The 24,085-nt window shown below is 39.7% G+C and overlaps 1 protein-coding gene across 2 annotated transcripts; it reads right to left on the reverse strand.

Annotated features, from left to right (window-relative positions):
- Nucleotides 1-1,989: 1,989 nt before the first annotated feature.
- Nucleotides 1,990-21,860, reverse strand: KBTBD2 (kelch repeat and BTB domain containing 2). 2 transcript variants are annotated; one of them, XM_080818905.1, is made up of 5 exons: nt 21,250-21,476; nt 11,173-11,374; nt 10,867-11,058; nt 7,436-7,601; nt 1,990-4,719 (listed from the first exon to the last, which is right to left on the reverse strand). In XM_080818905.1, the coding sequence occupies exons 3-5, from the start codon at nt 11,034-11,036 to the stop codon at nt 3,184-3,186; spliced, it is 1,872 nt and encodes a 623-aa protein (XP_080675031.1). In that variant the 5' UTR covers nt 11,037-11,058; nt 11,173-11,374; nt 21,250-21,476; the 3' UTR covers nt 1,990-3,183. The 2 variants fall into 2 exon arrangements, with proteins under 2 accessions (XP_080675031.1, XP_080675030.1); XM_080818904.1 differs by lacking the exon at nt 21,250-21,476 and adding an exon at nt 21,766-21,860 and having other exon boundaries at nt 10,867-11,374.
- Between the last annotated feature and the right edge of the window lie 2,225 nt (nt 21,861-24,085).

The following is a 24,085-nucleotide window of genomic DNA, read 5'->3' on the forward strand; positions in this document are numbered from 1 at the left end:
AGGCCCCAGAGGTAGGGGGAAAAACCAGAGGGGTGTAATGTCACAAGTCAAGTCGAGAGTCTTTCAAATGAAGTATTCAGCAGTTTAAAGTAGCAGTATGTGTCAAGATAAGACAAAGTGGAATCTGAACTTACAAAGTTTCAGTGGAGTGGTAATGGCAGAAACCAATCCCACATGGGTTCACTGGTAAATGCTGAGATGCAGTGTCAAAAGACAGAAAAGGCAAGGAATTAGTTATTGAAGGGGAAAAGAAAGAAGGGGGTTGAGGATAAAAAGATTGTTTAAAAAAAAAAAAAAACGGTTTAGTCCTATCTAAAGAAAGGAAAGAACCCATTTAGAGAAGTTGAAGATAGTGAAGGAACGCAATGGCTGTGTAAGACTCAGGGAGGATTACTTCAAGTTCAAGGTTTGGGTAGAGTCTGGGAGTACTTCAGTTCCTGACAGGATGCTGGTACACAAGCCAGTTTGGGAGCCAGGGTAATCACAGAGCAGACTTTGTAAGGAGCTTGGAAAGGATGTTGTCTCTGGTATAGATCCTGGATTCTTTTCTTTTGGAGTCGGAGGAGGAACTTGTAGTGGGGGCAGGTACAGACAGATTAGGTGATGCAGTTCAGAAAGTTTTCTATTTTTTCCTGTGAACTAATCTGCTTGTAGAGTTGGGAGAAGGTGAAGATTTCGTAAGACTAGAGGTTTCACATTGCCTTGAACGATGGGTGTCTTGCTCCTGTTGAGGACCTTTGAGGATGGGGACCACCAATCCTGTAGTGGCGCCAGCCTGTGCCCCCGTGTGGTTTTCTGTGGCCATGCTCAGCAGCCCAACACAGAGGCAGACTGAGTGGAACTCAGCTGAGATTTGGGTTTGGCCGCACAGTTATAAAATAATGACAGTAAAACAAAGGAGTCTAGGATCTTGCCAAGAAAGTGGCAGAAGTAGTAAGAAGACAGATCTAAGCTGGATGGAGAGCTAAGTGAAGAAAGATGACTTTTAGTGGAACTCCTAATGAGAATAAAAAATTTGGTATATTTTGGGTTTGACTATTTCAAACATAAGACCTCTATAGGACCAGCTTTTGTTCATTTTTATCACCAACAATGCTACACTGTAGGGGGGTGGAGCTGTATGCAAGAAAATTCCTACTCTCAGAAACATGGATCATTTTATAGCAGAGAGTGCCAGTAAGAACACTCAGTAGAATGACTGGCACAATCAACAGATCAAGGTGAAAGGCACTAAAGATGTGTGAGAAGGGACTCTATTCAGCACAGGGTAAGAGGTGGATCATCAGGGAAACATTCATATAAAAACTCCCCCAAGTAAATCTTAAATACAGAAAGACAGCTACAAGCAGAATAGGGACAAAAAGACTACTGTGAGTAGACCAGTAGCACAGGCAAAGGCAGCAGAGTATAGGAAAAGCCTGATTAGGAGTTAAAGTTTATGGAAAAATAATATAAGGCTGTGAAAGTAATTTAAACTCAAATTACAGAGAGCCTTAAATGTGCTCATGAATTGGGGACTTTATTCAGTAGGCAGTGAGAGGCAGTTTGTGAACATGACTGAGATGTGCTGTAGGAAGACTGGCCATCCAGAAGGAAATCCTTATTGCAATCCTTATTTAAGGCCTCACTCAACGGCTCTCACTGGGACTGCACAAAAGAATCATCTTGAGTGAGTGCTTTGAAAGATACCTGATGGGTCTACCCACCAGAAATTGTGGTCCCTTTCAGCTCAGGGGAGGCTCAGGCATTTAAAAGTACTCCAGAGGATCCTAATCCAGGACCAGGGTTGAAAGGCATGGTCTCTTTTGTGTAGTTTATGTTGATACAGTAAGGCTCAAATCAGACAGTAATAAAGGAAAGCAGGATAGGTGGATGGATGGATATGTTAAGTTGGGGGGGGACCCACCTGTAACAAGCTAAACTGACCCAGCAAAATTAAAACTAAAAGCACACCATTACACCATTCCTATCACAAAAGAAAACAGATATCGAATATATACAATTTATTTAATAAATTAATGTCATTCAAAATACAGTGCCAGAACATGATGCAGTTGAACATGCTAGTAAGGTTTGTCATGAAGCACCTGTGCTCATGTTAGATTGGCGGCGCCCCGCTACTGCTAGTGGTTCCTGGGATTAATGCCAGAGCAGCACTAGTTACCTGCTCATCTGCACGGCTAGTGCAGAGAATTCCTGAACAGTTCACCTTTCTACTCCTACCCCCCCCACACACGCACACAACAGGTTAAAAAAAAAACCACACACACACCCTGACAGCTAATGGATAACTATACACAGTCACTCTACAGTAATGCTTGTTATTAAATTAGGATGTAATGACCTGGTTAACCCACTCTAAATCTTTAAGATGGAGAAATACAACAGCAGCAGGTAGTTATATGCATGAGCCAATGTTAATGTAATACAGAAAGTGGAGGCATTTACTGATTAAAGCTCCACACAGACCCGCACCACGAGGGACTAGCAATTCTTATTGCAAGCCCAGCAACTTAAGTCCACACCTGGTAAATGACCAGCTGATTGGAAGACCTGTATTCTAGATAGACAAGTATAAGTTAGTGAAGAGAGAATACATGCACCTAATAGTATAGTTAGACTGATCCTGCAGTCATAGCTTTCCCTGTGCAATACCATAAAATGGAAGATCTTCCTCAACTATAGTATAGGATTTTGACAACATTTCTATACCAACATGGACACTAGTGTCAAGTGCAGCTGAATTAATTACACTGAAAAAAAAAAAAAGTATTCTAGGACTTCAGAACAGAAGCACGGGAATGAAATACATATACTAAAATAACCTCGGCACAATTTGTGATATACCACACTAGGAACAGGAAGCTACTTTAATAAGTGAACTTTTTGAACTGTACATAACACAGGGCTAACAATGTTATTAGATAATCCAGATTCTTATGCTCTCATGATACACGTAGAAGTTTCTCAATTATTGGATAATCTATTTCATATTATGGAAGCATATCTTTCTGTAAGACTCATGGATATATATTATACTGATGCAAATATTAAGTAGGGCATAAAAATAAAATTTATCAAAGATAGACTTTTATGTACTCATATTTAGTCCTTTCATAGCCTCTCCTGTTTAGCAAAGAAAATGACAAAGCACAGACATCAGGCGTGCACTCAACTTGCCGGCTATACAGGTGGTAGTGCAACCATTTCTCCATCCAGTTCAAACTCCTCGGTCCCATCCGGTGAAAAAAGGTAAGTTGGTGGTTTCCATGGAGATTCTTCAAGGCAGGATGGATACAGTTTCCCCACAGTGCACCGAAAATCTCTCCCTAAGTCCCACAGTACACGTTCAGATATATGCTGCCGCAGAGACCACCGGTCAAGTTCCAGATCATACTGGTAGGTGACATACTTAGCTCTCTCATTTAAGTGGGTTTCTCGCATAAACACACACAGAGAATTTGAGATCACAACAGCTCTAACACAGGGGTCTGAGTACCTCTTAGCAGGGATGTTGGCTGCCATTTTCCACTCATTTTTGTTCACATCGTAAATCTCCACAGTTACTGAAGACCCATCTACAGTGCCAGAGGGGAGCCTTATGCCAGAATTGGTAGCAATGTGCAACCCTCCAATATAGAAAATTTTATCACCAAAAGCCGCAGCTGAAGCAAAAGACCTGCTAGTCTGTCTCATGGCCATTTCTACCCATGAATCAGACCTGGGAAAGTAGCAGTACATGAGGTTCAGTGTCATCACATAAATGCAGTCGTGAACCACAACTGCCGCACTCCACTGCCACGCACAAGGCAGAGGGCTTACCATTGTCCACTCATCCTTCTCAGTATCGTATCTTTCCACGGTCCTCCGATTGAGTTCTCCACCTACACTGTCTCCTCCAATTGCATAGATATAGCCTTCACAGCAAACCAGAGATGGCTTTATACGGACAAAAAGCATCGGGGTCTTTGGAAACCAGGTATTTTGCTGTGCATCAAACCAATAAAAGCAATTCACAGTTCTGAAGGCAGTCTGAAGTTTGCTTGTTTTACTGTGATTTGTTTTTGTGTTTTTCAGAGGAACTTGACCCCCTGCTATATAGATGTCATTATCAGGAGTTACAACAGTCCCAACCTTATGCAAATCGGCTGGTGGGCTACACAGCTTGTAAACTTTTTCTGCTTGGGGGCTGTAACAGACAGAAGAGTAAAGACTACAAGGATTTTCTGAAGATGCTTCAATGAAAATCATCATCTCCTCTTTAGTCATTCCAAGTCTTGGTTTGAAAAACTTGGGCATAGACTTATACAGACCTTGAACCACTACAGACTTGTCATTGGGCGGCAGGCCTTGAAACCAAGCTCTCTGTGTTACTTCGGAAAGTGCATCAATTCTGATTTGGCTAAGAACTGAAGACAAATACTGGGATCGTGATTCTGTGTTGTACTCTAGCCACAGCATAGCAGCTTCGCGAACGGTCTCCTCCTTTTCAACATTTAAATTGTCACTACTGAGGATGTCTATCAGTAGGTCATGTGACAGCTGCATGAAAGCTTCCTGGTGATACACAGCAGTGAACTTGTGCTCTACCATTCTTTTAGCACTTTGTTTTAATTCCTCACAACTGAACAGGTCGGCAAAACTCAGCAATCGCACGCAATTCTCTGCATTTATTTTTTTAATTAAGTATTCTCGACAACGTTGTAATACATCTTCTACCTAAAATGGGGGGGTGATAAAGACAAATTTTACTTTTATGTAAAATGCAAGTTTTTTTAAAAATCCAAGTATTATTAATCAAATTCCTATACTATAGTTTCTATTTTTAGATATGTATGCTTGGGCAATGAGATAATGCCTTCCAGTAATAATAAAATTAGAAGACTCTGCATAGTTTTGCATTTCTACTAGTCCAGTGGCCTACTTAAGTGTCCTATATAGTGTAACATTAAAAATGGGCTCTTAACAATAAATGGTCTTAAAGGGAAAGTATGGAAATGTATGCATAAGTTCTGTACTTTTCTAGGCTTTAAAAATATGTAATTAAAAAAACCAAATGGAGACAATGTAAATTACAGTACATAAATTTATAATGATAAATGATAATCATTTATTATAAATGATTACTGTTGAGTAGAATCTGGTTTCCTCAACATAAACAAGATAGTACCACAGAACAAGAAAACCAGGCACAATGACTAAGTACTTATTTGCCTTTCTTATCTAGAAAGATTATGTCACCAAAGGAATAAATACATGAATATGCAGTTATAAATTATATTTAAATAACCCACCTTAGCCATTCTGTTTCCTAGATTTGTTTTTTTTCCTTAAGAAGGGAAAGTAGATCTCAGCTGAATCAGGAGTGCTACCTACTCTACTTAAAATACCACAGCAAGCTAACTAGAAATAGTTTACAGTGAGAAGTCAGGGTGCTTAGACTGGATGGTCAGTACTTAGGCAGTATTAGGCAGGTTTACTCCTCTAAGCCTCAGCTTTCTCCTGTATACAATGGGGAGATCCTTACTAATGATTATAATAAGGATTAGATGATATCTATGTACCTATAGATAAAGCACAACCTCTAACCTAGATAAAACATTAGAATAGTAGCAGGCATATAAAAACATGGTCATTCTCTGTGGTCAACATGGAAAGTCATGTTGGTCGTCACAAAAAGCCTCTTGTCAGAGGACAGCCCAGTCCAAGAGAGTCCTGTGTTACATTTGGTAACTATGTGCATATAGAGTTCATTAACATGGTAGGAAAAAAGTTGTAAGGAACAGTGTCACTGTTTACAGTTTAAAGTACCCTGGAAACCAAATTTCCTAAAATTCCTCAATTTTTTTTAGCAATTCTAAAAAATACCTGATTTGAAAAATACCTGATTCTGGTTCTAAAAAAGGTTACTGAAAACTTAAACTATGGAAAGACCGTGCAGACTATACGCATTTGCTCCTTTCAGGTTTGGAAAGCACCAGGAATCTACTATGGACCTCAATTTCCCCAGAGTTTTAAGTACAGCAGGACACTGTATAAAACATGGCCTGAGTTCTGGTTCCCAGAATTTCATTCAGTGTCATTCATACTCAATGCAGCACACATTATGAAGTACCTATTAGGTATCATGACCTGTTCTCCCCAAATACAACCTTTAGGGTCAAGGTTCTCCCCTCAGAGAAACTGCTTCTGAGGTACAAACTGTTCTTTCAAAACAAGAGAAAGGAATGAGGAATATATTTTTTAACATTCCTCTTAAATGGAGTAAAATAGTTTATCTGTAAATGGATCAATGATCACTTTTTTAAATAGTTCTCCTTAGTAGCTCAAATATAGTCACATGGCTATTATAAATACTTAAAGTCTGATAATTTCCATAAGAATCTTCAGATTTGGGGCACCTGAGTGGCTCAGTGGGTTAAGCCTCTGTCTTCGGCTCAGGTCATATCTCGGGGTCCTGGATCAAGCCTGCGTCAGGCTCTCTTCTCAGCAGGGAGCCTGCTTCCCCCTGTCTGTCTGCCTGCCTCTCTGCCTCCTTGTAATCTCTCTCTCTCTCTCTGTCCCATAAATAAATAAAACCTTTTAAAAAAAATTCAGATTTTCTGTGAAAAGTAATACCATCAAAAATTAATACATCTCTGGCTTTAGGAAAAAAAATTGAAGCCCTTAAAGTTTTGTTTTGGGGTTTTTTTTTAAAGATTTTATTTGACAGACAAAGATCACAAGTAGGCAGAGGCAAGCAGAGAGAGAGAGAGAGGGGGAAGCAGACTCCCTGCTGAGCAGAGAGCCCGATTCGCCCCTGAAGCCCTTAAATTTAATAAGTACTTTTTAATAAGTACTTTTAAAAATTATTTTTACTTGAGGGGCGCCTGGGTGGCTCAGTGGGTTAAAGCCTCTGCCTTCGGCTCAGGTCATGATCCCAGGGTCCTGGGATTGAGCCCCGCATCGGAGGCTTCCCTTCCTCTCTCTCTGCCTGCCTCTCTGCCTACTTGTGATCTCTGTCAAATAAATAAATAAAATCCTAATAAATTTTTTTTTAATTTTTACTTGAAATCCACATTCTTAGGTATATTAGAATGTGAAACCAGTATGAAATTTTCACCCATCTTTTAATTAAGTTCCCATCATAAAACTAAAGAAGTTTACTGGCTGATCAAATCCTATTGTTTTTCCCTTATACATTATTTTAAAATTTATTTATTTAAGGAATCTTTACACCAATATAGGGCCCGAACCCAGGACCCTGACATCAAGAGTTGCCCGTGTTTCCAACTGAGCCAGCCAGGCGCCCTCCCTTGTACATTTTAAAAAGAGAAAACCTACCTTCTAAAATCTGCAGTAAGAAAATTGTATCGATGTAACACAACACTTATGAAACAATGTCTCTTGAATACATAAACCACAGATTATGTATATAACAGGAAGACCTACTTACCTGCAGGAAGCAAGCGGTTTCATAAAGCTGTTCTACAGTGCTGTCATTTATTGCCAAGTTACCCGTGTATGCGTAAGCGATTATTATCTGTAAGGTGGCTGCATCCACATTCCTCAGGTGCACATGTGTCTGTTTGCTTTCACTGAGTCCACTCATGAACATGGCCCTACCAGAGAGAGAGAGAAAACAAAGCTTAAGGGTTTAGGGTAAAACCAACATAGACATAAAAAGGAAACGAGACAACACGGATGTTTATTTAGAGCATTTGCTGTAGAACATGTTCTAGGGAAGCTTTGAGGGAGACAGCAAAAAAAGCATAATTCAGTGCCAAAGATGTATCAGACTACTCTGTTATGCCATTCTGAGTGAAAACATCAAAATTCATTTACTCTTTATATTCATACAATGGAATACTATTCAGCAATAAAAAGGAACTAAGTATTGATGCATACAACATAGATGAACCTCCAACACATGCTCAAAGAAAGAAGCCAGACACAAAAGACCACATATTGTAGGATTCCATTTATATGAAATAGGCCCCCCCGCCAAAACAAATATAGAGACAGAAGAGAGATTAGAAGCTACCCAGGACTGTGGATAAGAATGGTGACTGACTGTAAAAGGGCACAAAGGTGAGTGAAATGTTTCAAATTAGATGGTAGAGATGGTTCTGCATGTCTGTAAATATACTACAATTTATTTAAAATGGGTAGGTTTTGTGATATGTAAATTATAACTCAATAAAGCTATTAAAAATGTCATTCGCTCAAATGATTCCCTAAAAATATACATGGTAGTTTCCTAAAAGTATTATATACAGGAAACCACACCAAAAAGGCAACTGGTGGTGTAGAGAAAAAGCAGAACACCCACTACAGGTGAGAGATGAAAAGAACAATGCGAAGAATATTACTGCATGCATACAAGAGAAGAATCTGTATGTGATCAAAAGTGGGTATCACAATAGCCCTAGCTTAGGCTCCTCAACGACAAGATGAGGAAAGCCATCAACATGGATAAACTAGTGAATCACGGCAGAACATGACCGTTTTTTCCAGGGACATAAGAGCTCATGCAGGAGACTGGAAAGCAAGCTGGGAAGATGAGTGGCAGTCAGGTCACAGGGCTTTTAAAGAGAGATGGAGGCATCTGAGCTTTTCCTTACAGTGGAAAACACTGAAGGGTTTCATGCCTGGATTTATCAGCACGATAAAATGTATTCTAAGGACGACTACTCTACTGACCTCAAGGGCCAAAAGCTGGAGACAGGAAAACAGACTAAGCCTACTGCAATCATCTACAACAGGAGTAAGAAGAACCTGCCCCAGGGTGGCAGAAATGGATACAAAAACTATCACAATGAATCAAGATCCAGTGATTTTCTGAACAAAGGAAATGAACAGAGTAGAGAGGGAAATAAAGCTATGTGTTTATTTTCCAATTAAGTGCCTGAAAAAATACTGCTAGTCATTGAGAGAAAAATTTTAAGGTCAAGGAATTGCTAGGTCAAGTTAATCCTGGGAACAGGGGGAGTTAAATTTTGGATACCTTTAAGGTAAGGAAATAATGCAACAATCAGTTAAGTATTTAATATTACTGAAACTCTGGAGAAGGTCAAGCATTAATGCAACAGGCTATGAATTATTTATTTACAAAGTGACATGTGTTAAAGGTGAGTAAGTTATCTGAGGGGGACTAAAACACTCAAAAATGCATCCAGAATCCCAATGACCAACCTGAGGTAAAGTTCAATGAGGATGAAAAAAGAGAAAGAATGAGAAAAGGTGGTCCTTATTCCTCATTCTGAGCTGCACCAGTGACTACCTAACTGCTTCTGTGATGTGTGTTGCCCTTGATTCCAGTTTTCTGACACCCCGCCTCTCTTGTCCTAAGCAGCACGGTACTGAACTGTTGCTTCTTACTTCTCTGATGAATCTTTGTTAATTTTGGCTCAGATCATGGTCCTGGGATCGAGCCCTGCATTGGGCTCCACACTCAGCAGGGAATCTGCTGGAGATTCTCTCTGCTCCCCCTACCCCGCCCCAGTGCTTGTTCTCACTCTCTCTCAAAAATCTTTAAAAGGGGAGAGCTAATATGCCTAGGTACTGACTCAATCTATAACCTCCAATTTCTAATACCATCCAACTAAGCCAACAGATCTGAAGAAGAAACTATCACAATCATTTAAGAAGCTCTTAAACATAAAAAATTCTGAAATTTTAACCCAGACCCACTAAATCAGAATTTCTAGGTTTGAAATCCAAGAATCTCTGTAGAAGCACTTAAGGAGTCTGATGATCAACCAAGTTTTAGAACCACTGTTTGCAAATATGCTAAGCTTTCTAAGAAAACCAGTGTCTGAAATTGCATGAAAACTCCACAGTTTTTAACCTGAAACAACTGCAGGCACAGCAAAGGTAATTAGCGTTTGGGCCTCAGCTTCTGCAATCATGAGATAATGTTACATTAAGAAATGCAACATTTAAAAAAAAAAAGAAAAGAAATGCAACATTTCTACACCTTCATGTATGTTAACCTTAAAAAAATCAAGTCCTGTCTACAGTTGTCACTAAAGAACAGCAGAAATTAACTTTCACTGCTGATCTCCACTTTATGGCCACCAATATCTGTGAAAAGATTATACTGGTCCACATTTAACTCATCTTTATTCACCCTGTCCTTTTCAGATATTAAAAAAAATTCAACCTAAGGGCAGACCACAAATAAAAGAATTTCTATGCCTTTGCTTCTATTCCTCTCATAAAACACATAATAAAGAGAAACCTACCTAAAAAAGATTAAAAGTTTCAGAAGATCATAAAAATGTAAAGTTACGCTTTACTTACTTATTTGCTATTACAAATAATCCGCTTCTAAATTCTAAGGCATAGAGAACAATGTTATTAATTACTACATATTTAAATCTGGCAAGGAGTCTGCTAAGGCCAGTATCATAAATGATAACAATAACCAAGAAAGAGAAAAACATTTTTCCTAAGGAAATAAAGTCCTTAACATATCTGAATAGCAACAATGATCCTCTAAAAGTTATTCTCAAGCCTACTTATATCTATCAACAATGACTACTCTTTTCTAAATGTAGTATTTTAAAATCTCAATGGTAAATAAAAATTATTCAATTTTTCTTTCTCTTTCAATCTTTTTGCCTCCCCATAATTAAAACTTCACCTGAGTTAATTTCAACAAATTTCTTATATTTAAACCTTTGTAAAAACTTCTTTCACCTGTCCTTTCCATGCAAGGAAGTGATCTGGCAAGCACTACACCATTGGGATAGAAAAGTTCAGCAAAACATTAAGACATCTTTTTTTTAAACTTAAATGTTTAAAAGAATTCCTACTAAAACATTAAAATAAGCTGACATTCTGCATTTGAAATTTAAAACCAAGTAAGATTAAAGTACTTACCTAAAATAAGAGCTACATGTTGCAAGAACCATCTTATGACAAGGGAATTCAGTGCCCTCAACAATTAACACTATGTCAGTAAACAACTGCTGTTCATAAAACAGTTTTAACTGTTCCAACAAGGACACAGCATATTCAGTATTGATCTGCCTCTCGTCTTGAGTGGACATGACTGTATTCCATTAATATCTCCTGGAACAGATTGGAAAAGTCAGTCACTGATGGAAGGTCAAGTGAATGCTTCAGAAATAAAAAAAGGAGAAACTCTGCTTGCTGTTATCTGCAGCATTCAGAATCAAGACTGACACATTCACTAATGAGTATCTTGTTATATGCTTAGAATCACTCCTAGGTCATCCTGTGTTAATTAGGTTCTTCAGTTCTTCAACACGATCTGCAGCCGTCTTGCTCAAATTTGCAATTGTTGTGCAGCTCATAAGTTAAAGAGAGTAACACACGAGGTAGATTTTGCAGTGACATCCTATGTTCTGAGAATCCTCTGGAGTAACTAAAAAAAAAAAAAAAAAAGGTCAGAGTATCCAGGCCAGTACATTTTTAGGATACAGTGCTTAAAACGCAGACTTATATGTAAATTGTATTTACTTGAAGTTCAACTACAGACACTACCATAAAAATGAACCATGAGAAAAGGGCCATTTTAAAGTCTATTAGATTTAAAGTAAAAAAGACTGAAGAAAATTAACATTTACAGTTTTAAATGAACTTTTTGTTTTTTCTTCAAAATATAAACATTCTAGAAAATAAGGAGCACATCAGTAAGCACATATTTTTAAAGTTATTTTGAAATAAAGAATTTAAATTACCAGCAAAGCCAAATCTCGTAGTTGTTTAGTGGCAATACAGGACCATAATTTATGAGGAAAAAAACAGACACACCAAATAAAAAACAACAACACTTTCTCTTGCATGGAGAACCTTATTTTCAGGATATAGTCTAAGTGTACTTACAAAGGTTTTATACTTAATTCAAATTACTTAAACTGTATGGTAAAGAGATTCCATTAGTTTATTTCCAAAGTATACACTATGTTTTTTATATGTGTGGTTCAGTCCAGTAAGGGAAGTATATGCAGTATCTTTTGCACAGTGGTTCCATCCTAGAAATCTTTTTGAGTATACAATTTTACTAGGGAAAAAAACTTTTTTACACTAAACATGGTAAAGAGACATGTATTACTACATGGAAGACTCCATATTACACAAATATGAACGCTCTCCAAAATGTGTAACTTTAAGACAAATCCAATCGAAATCCTATCTGCAGAAGATTCGTCTAAAAGAATGCACAGAAATTGCCAAGATATTTGAGGGAAAGGGAGGGCAAGTTTTTCCTCATGATGCTTATCCAATATTAAAATATATTACAATATATATATATTACAAATCTACAATAAGCCCAAGTAAATATAAGAAATTAGACAGACTAAACACTAGCATTTTAAAATGAAAGACTGCCTTATTTCAACAAATAATGTTGGAACAACTCACTAACCAGCTGAGAGGAAAAAATGTTATACTGCAAAGCATTCATTAAAAGAAATTCCAGCTGAAATAAAATTTAAATTATTTGGAAATCAGTAATTAAAACATATGGCAAAGGAGTTACAAATCACGAAAAGAGGTAAAACCCATACAGAATTAATAAATAGCTAAAAACTATCACTTCTTCTCTAATTAGATAACTCTTAGTTCCCATAATCAAAAAATCAAGTACTACTCACAAGAAACCTATAAATAATACCGTGATTGGAACCACTAACACTTTTTCTCACAAGGTATCTCCCATATGTCAAAGAGAAGATCACATTGTACTTCCTGCCAAACTATACTATTACACGAATTGCTAACTTGATATACACTGTCAAATTTCCAGCCAACTTAACTCTAATAGACGTAACTAAAACAGGTGCAAAGGCAGAGTGAGACTTTGGGTCATTTAAGGTAATGACTTTGCTCTTCCAGATCTCGAAGTTACACTATAAATCTCATCTACTACTACAACCTCTAAGGCTTATAATACCTAAAATCACTGGCTATTTTCATTATCAATGATGCAAGATCCAGTGTTAGTAACGGTGTGGAACAACAAATATTCTTACACAGGAGTGTAAGCCAATTCATACCTACATGCCCTTATTCAAAACCCTTAGAGCTAGATATGTTCTGGAATTCAGAATTTTTCAGGTTTTACAGAGGTAATATGGTATATATATCATGTATTACAGGACTCTCTCAAGAAGTCTGGTGCAGCACTCCATAACTGAACATATTACGATCTTTTCTGTGAGAAATACAAACAGTGTGAAAACGATACTAGAAATCGCCTCATGTTACTTCAGGTTGAGTTTTGTTAGTTTTCTCTTCAAACTTGATTTTAAGAGCTTTCTGAATTTCAGAACTGCAAGTGAACGACTACAGAAAGCAGAATATCTGGCAATGTAAATGTTCAATATCTCAATCTATCAGTTCTACCTCTAGAAATTTATCTTACAGAAATGCATGCATTGATAAACTGGGAAGTCCTAATCCTAGCTGCAAGACCCAAAATTGTCCTCATCCATATTTACCCCAGGTGAGAGGAACTGGTAGCCAGGGCCCGGATGGATTTAGATCACACTGCTAGACCCCAGAATTCCTTGCAGATTAGCTGAACAGCCTCTCCCTCTGGTGATTTCTTTAACTTCATACCATGACCTGATTTTTTGTAGGGCCTTGATTTCTTGCTGTGACTCTTTTAGGCCTCATTTGTTATGTCTGGGTTTTACTAGATCTGAGTTTTTTTGTTTTGTTTTGTTTAGATTTTATTTATTTATTTGACACAGAGAGAGCAATCACATGTAGGCAGAGAGGCAGGCGGGGGGGGGGGGGGGAGCAGGCTCCCTGCTGAGCAGAGAGCCCAATGTGGGGCTCGATCCCAGGACCCTGAGATCATGACCAGAGCCAAAGGCAGAGGCTTAACCCACTGAGCCACCCAGGCACCCTTGGTCTGAGCTTTTTTAATCATACTCATGAAACCATATTGAAACAAGTAAAGTCTGCTTTTATAAAATTACACGGTTAGCCAACTTTATGTAATCCTCATTATGACTGCTTTATGCACCCTTATTTCCCAGGCCTTACTTTGTAATCTAAGGTTCACTTTCTTCCCGATAAGGTAATTTTTATTTACAATATCTTAATACTAAAATAGGCAGAGGGGCGCCTGAGTGGCTTAGTCATTAAGCGGCTGCCTTCAGCTCAGGTCATGATCCCAGGGTCCCGGGATAAAGCCCCACTCAGGCTCTCTGCTGAGCGGGAAGCCTGCTTCTCCCTCTCCAGTCCCCCTGCTTGTGTTCCCTCTCTCGTGGTCTGTCAAATAAATAAAATCTTTAAAAAAAAATAAAAATAAAATAAAATAAAGGAGTTAGAAAAGGTAAGTAATTTAGATATCAAGTAATTAAGTTTAATAATTTAAACAGATCTGTATCTAGTACAATTCAAAATAAAGCTGTCACTTTTGAGACTACAGACTTCAAAATATATTAACTAAAAACGTGAAAAGGTGCAAAGTTTAAAGTGATCAACTAACAACCCTCAAATGTCCATAATATAACCACTTACTATAACAAGATTCCTCCTCTCCCAAAAACAAAATTTGAAATCAACATCCTAAAAATATTTTATAGTCTGTACTGTATTACCAGTGATTTGACATATTTTATGAATTTTCCCTTTTTAAAAATAAATGTATTATGTCACATACCATTCTGTTATCCCTAAAAATAGCTTCAAAATAAGTCACACATCCTGTTATCTGCAGAAGTTAGCACCCACAGACTGATTGCCAGGAATCAAGAAATTATTTAATTTTCTATCACAAATTAATAGCTGCTTAAGTTTAACTCAACAAATGTTTACTGAGTATTCATTAAGTGCTGGTCATTGTACTGTTAAGTACTCAGACTGAGAGTTGCCAACCACTAGAGCCCCAAAACACCATATGCATTTATTCTTACTACAGACTATAGCCCAAACCATGATTATCATTTAAAAAGTTTTAAAACTAGTTATTCTAAACAAAAACTCAACAGGCGGCAGCAAATAGGTGAAACAAGTCACGTATAAGAAAAGTTTTTTTTAAGAAAGTAAGGAATTTTAAGAACTAAAAAGTGCAAAATATAGAGGAAAAGAAAAAACTAAGTAACGTTTTTCTTAAAATCTATCGGTCTTGGGACCCCTAGGTGGCTCAGTTAAGCGTCTGCCTTCGGCTCGGGTCATAATCCCAGGGTCCTGGGATGGAGTCCTGCATCAGGCTCCCTGTTCAGCTGGGAGTCTGCTTCTCCCTCTGCCTGCTGCTCCCCCTGCTTGTGCTGACAAATAAACAATCTTAAAAAATAAACAAACCTAGCTATCTTGAAATTTCATTTCCAAACTTCTGGTAACACAAGAATAAGAAGTTTTATTCTCTATCATAAGAAAAATTGCAATACAAGTAAAATGAGCAAAGGAGGTAGCTAGCACGTGGCCCCACTACAAACAGTGGTTCGCACTACAGAAAGCAGAAAAACTTACTAAAGACCTTTTTTAAGCCTTCTAAGTTTATATATGCAATGATTATCTAATTTAGAAAAATAAACTTTTAAAGGGTATACTACTTTCTCCTCGTATCACAAAGACAAAATATTCTAGAGAATACGCTAGCTGTAAAGTCTCTGTCCCCAATGCTTAACTCTGTTGGTATAGCCCCAAAGCAGCAAAAGACAGTATGTAAACAAACGGGCATACTGTATTTCAGTAAAACTTATTTCCAAAAACAGGCTACAGACCACATGTACCAATCTCTGCTTCAGACTACCTCTTGATCAAATATTAAGAGTCTGTGATTAAAATGCATAACTCAAGTTGTTTTTCCTAGAAGAATATTTTCCCTTTAGATCACAAAAACAGGGGAAAAGCACAAGCCTTAAATGCTTAAAAGTTGAATTAAATGTAATTCTTAATGTAACCTGTATATATTCCACTTTCACCTAAAATATTTTAAGAACTGTTACCTAATCACACAACTAACTGCTTTCTCCACCTACTGCAGGTTCAGTGGATTTCTGAAACACTTTCTCTTTTATGTACTGTGAGTACCCTTTATTGAGGTTAAAAACATAAAGGACATTCCTCTACAAGATAATCTGTTGAAAAAAATAAAGAAAAAACAATGAGAAAAAATATTATAGAGTCAGAAACACAACCTATTTTCTATTTTATCAACTAAAATAATAATTGCATACATTTGAGAGCCACAAGATGTGTAAGAGACAATTTCTGTGTCAAGAGATATGCTTTAAAATCCTGTATTTTAAAGCTGGTCATTAGAGTATCAGAACATATTCCACAATGAAAAATGCCAACCAGAGTAAGAATTAAATGGGAGTTGTTCAAACATAATATAATGAAATTCAGAATCTAATAAAGTGCAATGAACTTTGATATAAAAATTATGGGTATTATAACTTCTTTTTCTAAGTTATGGGCTCAATTCAATGGTTTTTACTGATCTGGTTGACGGCAGAGAATAACAGCACTGAGTAAAGTCAGAATGCCACACACAGGACGAGATCCCTTCTTCTATTCTCTACCCACTGACTTCCTGCAAAACACTAGAGCCAAAGCCCACCTTATTTTTAAATCTACGGGCTACCTATAGAAGTAGGAAATTTTATAAACTATGACTGAAAGAAAAACGAAAAAGAAAAAATTGGGGTTCTAATATGTTTTTTTCTCTATTGAGTGAATTCTACCACGCAAAACAGCTTCAAAACAAACACAGCTATTAGGGGATCAGGATTAAATCAGTCAACAATCCAGATTAACATACACAATTCTATTTAAAAATCTGAAACACCTCTTACAGGAACTTATTCCAACAGATTTTCCTCAAATAATCAATGTGACTATAAAACAACAGTATTACAAAAAAGATGCTTAAGTCCACAGGCTTCAAAAGTCAAAATATGCCCAAAATTGTATCTACAAAGAAAATCTGCACAAAGTAAATACTGCTAATCACAATTAAAGAATAGTAACAATAAGCTATATATTTTATAGATTCTGAACATTGTTATTAAAGGAGTAGAAACCAAGATTAACTGGAGAAAGGCATGAAAAGGTTGAAATTTTAAAAAATAACTCCGAACACAAAGATTTCAGAGGTTGATGGCAGTGGATTTTATTGGGGGTGGGGGATGTCTAATTTCACTTTTATACCTAGTTTTTCATCCCATAGGTGTGTCATTTGTAGTACCCTTCCACTGAGCAGCCACAGAAACACAAATAGAAGGAAAGCAAGCTTTTCCAATGTTAACCAGGCAAAACCTGGAAGTTCAAGGAAAGAATAAAGTATTAAATAACTGCTGAATATAAAAATGAGATTAGTTTGCAATTAACTGAGCTGTATATGTTAAATGAAATAAAAAGATGAGAAGGAGGTTGCCAAGGAGGACTGCAAAGAAATTCTACAAAGGATGAAGTAACAACAGAGAGGAACTGTAGGTCATCATCAGCGGACTGTAGGTCATCATCTGGACAAAGTGCTTCCCAACTGCACGTTATTAACTTAGATGGTGCTGCATCTTTCAATGCCACAATCGCCAACACAGAAGATAGAAAACTTTTCTTGGAAAGGATCCAAGGCATTCTGAATGTCAAGTTATTGCCAAAAAATTAAGAGCATGAGCTATGGAGTCGTGAAAGCCCAATTCTTCAACTTACTAGTTGTGTAACCTTTTGTAAATTAGTTACTTTCTGTGCCACAGTATGCTAATCAGTGAAATGGAAGATAAAAATGGAACTCTTCTCAATGAGTTGATTAAATGAATTTCATAAAGATCTTAGGACCAGTGCCTGACACATTACACTACTACATAAACATCTACAGTTGTACTTATTAATGCACTCACTGGCTAGGCTTTTTGTGGCACTTTCCCAACTTCTGAATCTCCACACCTGTACCAGGTCCAGTCGTCCCAGTTACAAGGTCTCAGCACTCAAACACAGTTCTCTTTTTACCCTGGGTGAAAGGGATCTTAGACATTTAAAGATTTAGGGAGTATTCTGATGGTACCAATCATGAAACTGGCTCAACAAAGGCTAATCTTGAAAGGGCTGATGCCAGTGCAACAAAACAAAACAAAACAAAACAACAACTAAAGGAGAACCAGAAAGCACCAGTGACAAAATAAAACATCGTTCGTATCAATGAAGTGATAGGTTTCTCCATAAGGAGGACAAAATATTGGTGCCAGCAAGTTCGCTTTCAAATTATCAAAACCACCCTGACAGTTGAGAATGTCTGGAAAAGTACTCTGTCTTTAGAATGACTGTCAACCACTACACAGAATTTTTTGGAGCTGTGACAAACATCTATTAAAAAACAAACACCTTGCCTTTTGAAGAATTTATCAAGTTTGGTAAATGTCAGTATAGCTTCCCCTACTCTAACCAAATATCAGACCTCAGGTCTATTCCTATGTTCTTCATTTCCGACCACAATGAAAACTCTATAGGGCTCCATCAAGTAAATTCAGATCAGAAGTATAAGCTTCTGTACTACATTATGATTAGTAAGTTATTTCACTTCAAAAATATTAAACAAACAAAAAAAAATATTAAACAAGACCATAAAGGAGATGCCATCTGTGACAAAATAATCCTATGATTATAGTATGTCCTTTTATTTTGGATATTGCTTTTCGTTCTTTCTTCAGCTCTGCAAACACTTAAGAAAGCTAGAGAAATGTAGACTAGAGCAAAACTGACCTTAACGTTCTCACTGGGATTTCATTTTCCACCAAGTCAATTATTTTTTTCAATCACAACAGCAGAAGAAAATATTTCCCAGATATTCAAACATACTGGTGTAGTCATTAAGGGTACAGTCAGTTAACAATGATTAAGACTACTAAAGTTTCTCAGTTTCTTAAAAAAAAAAAAAAAAAAGTAAACTGAGGAATATTTAGATTCCTTTGCCTACCATGGAAGCTACTACATGTCACCACTTGTCAGAAGTATGGAAGTGGAGCAAAGAAAGCCAAGAATTTTAAAAGCTTCTCTCATTAAATTACATTTTCTCCAAATCCACAACAATCCCTTCTTCTCACACTGAGGAAATCTAGGTACTGCAAATTCCTGGCAAGGGAACCAGGTGTAATCTTCAAATATTTAAAAAATTACTTGTAATCAACCTGTCATTTCATTTTTTTAAAAGATTTATTTATTTGAGAGAGAATGAGAGACAGAGCATGGGGAGGGAGGATCAGAGAGAGAAGCAGACTCCCCACTGAGCAGGGAGCCCCACGCAGAACTGGATTCCAGGACTCCAGGATCATGACCTGAGCGAAGGCAGTCGCTTAACCAAATGAGCCACCCAGGTGACCTCAACCTGTCATTTCTAATACTCAAATACTACCTGTTCTATTCAAACTCCACAAAACTGAAAATGGTAAGACTGAGATATAATGAAGTTCGACATTTTCATTCATGTGTTTTATGACTGTAGGACAAATCCTTTTTCCCCAATCTTAGGAAGCTAGGCAATAAGAAAAGCAACTCGTCTAAATAAATGTGTAAAATCTTTTGGTTTTTCAGATTACATTCAAACTTCTAGGAATTCGCTGTTCAATGTTTGATTCTTATGGAATAGCTCTTTATTTCCATTAACCAGGAGAAAGAAAATCTACAGAATTGTGCGGGCTTAGGAACTATTACACTGCTATTCCCACCCTCCTCCTTATAGGCCCCATGAATAAAGTTAACAGACTTTACACTTCCTATGACAGCAAACAAAAAGGGGAGAAGAGTTACAACACTTTGAACTCTTCCTACAAAACTCCGTGTAGAGAAAATAGCACTACGTGGAAAAGTGAGGACTATAAGGGATGCTCAACAGAAATGTCATAGTACTATATAGTCTACCCCCAGACTTGAGGATTTCAGTACCCAAACTAAAGGGGTTTCAATTGGCACTTAGACCAACGAAAGGTGAAAGTGAAGAAGTAAGCTTAACATTAGTTAGCTGCCAGATGAAAAGAACAGCAAAATTTCACATTATCAAGACTAGAAAACAAAAGACTGGTTTGACTTCTCAATTTACTTTAGGTCAGGGGGGAAAAAAAATCCTTCTGGAAAAAAAAAACAAAAACGTTACCAAAGGTTAACTAAAATAAGTCACAATCGCAAGAGATTTGAAGTCCATTATTACCCAAATTCAGGCAAAAACTCACAATTCAGAGGGAAGGAGAAAAAAAAATTCCACCCTATTAGCTGCCTCAATAGAAGAAAATATAATTTTGGTCAGACCACAGTGCTGATAAGGTTTTGTTTCTGAATGCCTGAATGCTCAGTGAGCCAGACGTACAGATTCATGTATAAACAACACGTGACCAGCCTTGTACCCTACATTTTTATAAGGCTGAGCGATATAAAAGATAAACACTATATACAAACATGCCCTTTTAAAGTTCATTTTACATTTTGGGTTTTCCATTTTCACGTGAAGGGACCAGAGGTAACGGATAATCCTAAGGGTCTGTAGCCCATGAAGACTGTATTCATTCCTCTCCCTTTGAGGTCGCTGTAAAACAAGACCTACGATAGCTAAATTGCGGGGGGGGGGGGGCGCGGGGGGCGAGGGAGGGGGAGACGTTAACTCAGAATAACTGCTTAAGTCAAACCAAGGGATATTCTTATACTTCATGGTTTGTCAATTCATGGGGAGAAGCAGGTGGTCGAGTTCAAATAAGTTAACGATTTCACAGTCTGAAGTAAACACGTACACAATTTTGTTTCAAAGGGCAGCTTCTGCTTTTTAAAAATCGTTAGATCCTAATGGGCTCTCTGTTAATCTACACATCTCTTGCTTACTTCAGATGCACCGGTAAAGGAAAAAAAATGTAAGGAAGAGCTTGCCCTTCCCCGGCCCACCATCTCGCAAACCCGTCGCGAGGCGTGAAGGGAAACGGCTTTATTTTGGCAAGGGCGGGCGCCAACCCGGGCCAGGGCGCCGCCCGGGGGCCCGGGGCCGGAAACGCCCCCGCGAGCGGCGCACCCCTCCGCCCCAGCCCCACACACCGGCCCGGCGCCGGGCTGCGGAGGGGCCGCCGCAGGGTGCGGAGGGCGGCGCCGGCTGCCCGCGCCCCTCCCCCGCCCGCGGCGGAAACGTCTCGGGTTTGAAAGATGCCGCCGTCGCCCCCTGCTCCCCGCCCCCGCCCACGGAGCCACAAAGGGCCGAGCCCCCTCCCACCGCTGCCCTCCTTCCCCAATTCCTCCACAGGTCTTCGCGGGCTCTCCCCGCCCGCCCCTCCCTCTCGCCCGGCGCTGGCGACGCCTGCTCACCCGTGTCCCCAGGTCCGGAAGATTGGGATCCGGTGTGGCCGGCGACCCCGAAAATACTGGGCCCCTCCGGCGCGGCGGCGGGGGCGTGGCCCTCCCGCCCAGGCTAGGGCCGGGGTCTCGCCTCCGCCTCCCCCGAGGAAGCCTGGCGCCGCCGCCTCGTCTTCCTTCCGGCTTCCCCTCGCGCCCTCCCTCGGTCGGCCCGTCCTGCGCGGAAAGCAGCGTCCTCTGCGGGCGCCGCCGCACGCTCCTCAGGGCCCGACCACCGCCAGACTCCTCCCCCGGGAGCCGCCGGGCCGCGAGACAACCGGCTCGCCGCTCCTGCCCCGCCCCTGCGGCGCGCGCTCGTCCCCTTCGCGGGCCCCTTCCGCGGCCCGGGAACGCGCGGCCAGCGGACCGTGAGCCAGCCTTCGCCAGGTTTCAATTCCCGCCGCTCGCGCCCGCCCAGCGGCACATGCGGCAGTTTTGCAGTTTCCCGGGTTCTTGAGGATCCCCCCCTCCCCGTCCTCCCGCCCTTACCCTAGCTTCCCCCGCCCTTTTCCTTTGCTGGATCCCACCGGAAAGCCAAAACAATTGAGTCCGCGCAAGCGCGAAAAAGGAAGCGGAAAAGGGAGGAAGGGAGGGGGCGGTGCGAGGTGACGCGGAGGCGCTTTTGGAGGGGTTTCCCGGAGAAGGTCAGCCGATAGCCCGCTGAGGGCGCGTGCGCGGCGTGGTGGTCGGCCCTGAGACCGGCGGCCCTGGGACGCCGGAGGTTTTAGGCTTGGCCTGGCAAAGGGAGAGGCCCGAGAAATTCGGTGCTAGGAAACCCAGACACCAAAGCACGAAATTTTATGCCATAGGCTGTTTTTCCCCCCTTGAAATACAGAAATGCTCAGGTTGGAACAGGAATAGGGAATGAGGAAGACTAGACAACGTCAGACGACGGGAAGAAGGGAGACGTTGGGAGGCTGACTGAATGGGCTTTGTCTCCTTAGTCCCTGCTCTCCAAAATGCGCCTTCCACTTTCAGAGCAGGGTCGGCTTTCCAGATCTCATCTAGAAAGGCTTCTGTCCAGGTCTTTCAAGGCCAAGGAAAACCTCACAGCAGCACCTGAAAGGGCCCGCAGTTCAGTGGAGGAAACCGTTGTCAGGGTGAGGAGGGGAGCAGCTGTATATGAATCCCTCAGATAGGTTTGTGCTGCAATGCGGTGGCTACCTGCTCCCCACACCCCACCCCACCCCAGCAAGTTCCAAAGGAGCGCCTTCAGCTTCACAAGCTTAAGCCTTTGTAGCAGCAGATGGCTGTGGCCCACGCTGGTTTGGTTAACTTGGTACAGCTTGCTAGCAAGCAGAAAGTTGTAGATTTGCTCTCTCATTTGATAGAAGTTATTCATGGATGCAAAATTGTCAGGAATGCCCACACAGACCTCACCTACCTTTGTAATTTACACTCTCGGCACAAACCCAATCTGGAATATGTACATGACTAATTATAAACTAAAAGGCTTTAGTTACCAAAGAGCCTCTTCCTGTAGGCTAGGTTAGATCAACTGAATGTATGCCAAGATGTGTGTATTTGGGAACACTGGTAAAGGATTTTACAGTAGAGTTTAGAAAATAGGTTCATTCAACAAATCTTTATTGAGTGCCAGGTATGGTATCATTCTGCTTAGTCTGGTTAAATGCTTAAGTGGTTTGATATTAAACAGCAGAGAAGCTATACAAAAGATTCAGTCATTTAACACATTTGAGCACCTACTCTGTGCCAGATTGGATCCTGGAGATGCAAAGTCTGAACAAGAAGGCACAACCCACAAATGATACCTTTGGTAAGAGTTTGTGTTGTGGCACCTGCATGGTGCAGTGGATTAACTGACCAACTGTTGGTTGGGCTCAGGTCATGATCTCAGGGTCATGAGATGTAGCCCACATTGGGCTCCATGCTGACCCTGGAGTTGGCTTGAGATTCTCCCTCCCTCTCCCTTTATCCCTCCTGCTTGTGCTCTCTCTAACATAAATAAATAAAATGTTTTTAAAAAATAAATAAATAGGGGCACCTGGGTGGCTCAGTCGTTAAGCGTCTGCCTTCAGCTCGGGTCATGATCCCAGGTGGGTTTGAGCCCTTCATCAGGTTCCCTGTTCAGCAGGGAGCCTACTTCTTCCTCTGTTACTCCCCCTGCTTGTATTCCCTCTCTCGCTCTTTCTCTGTCAAATAAATAAATAAATATTGGAAAATAAAATAAATAAAATCTTTAAAAAAGAAGAAAAGAATGTGCTATGGTGAGTGCTGTGAAGTGTATAAGTCTGACCATTCACAGATCTGTACCCCTGGGGCTAATAATACATTATATGTTTGGTTTTTTTTTTTTTTTAAGATTTTATTTCTTTTATTTAAAGACAGAGATCACAAGTAGGCAGAGGCAGGCAGACAGAGAGGAAGGGAAGCAGGCTCCCTGCTAAGCAGAGAGCCTAATACGGGGCTCAATCCTAGGACCCTGGGATCATGACCTGAGCCGAAGGCAGAGGCTTTAACCCATTGAGCCACCCAGGCACCCCCAATACATTATATGTTAATTTAAAAATAAAGAAATAAATAAATAATTTTAAAAAGAGTTTGTGTTTCATCCTGTAGACAAAAGAGCCATTTATGATTTTTAAGCAGAATATCTTGATAAAATTTTAGAAAAATAATTCTGAAGCATGATGGGTAATCAGACTGGAAGTAGGGAAACTAGTTAGGAAGCTGTTAATAGCCCAGACAGAAGATGGAGAGAGTGTCCAAACTCAGGGGCAGTGAGAATAGTGAAGCAGAGATGGATTTGAAACTAGCTAGATGGGCCCCTGGATGGCCAGGGTTAAGC

The sequence above is a fragment of the Martes martes genome, assembly GCF_963455335.1.
Source record: "Martes martes genome assembly, chromosome: 11".
Lineage (NCBI taxonomy): Eukaryota > Metazoa > Chordata > Mammalia > Carnivora > Mustelidae > Martes > Martes martes.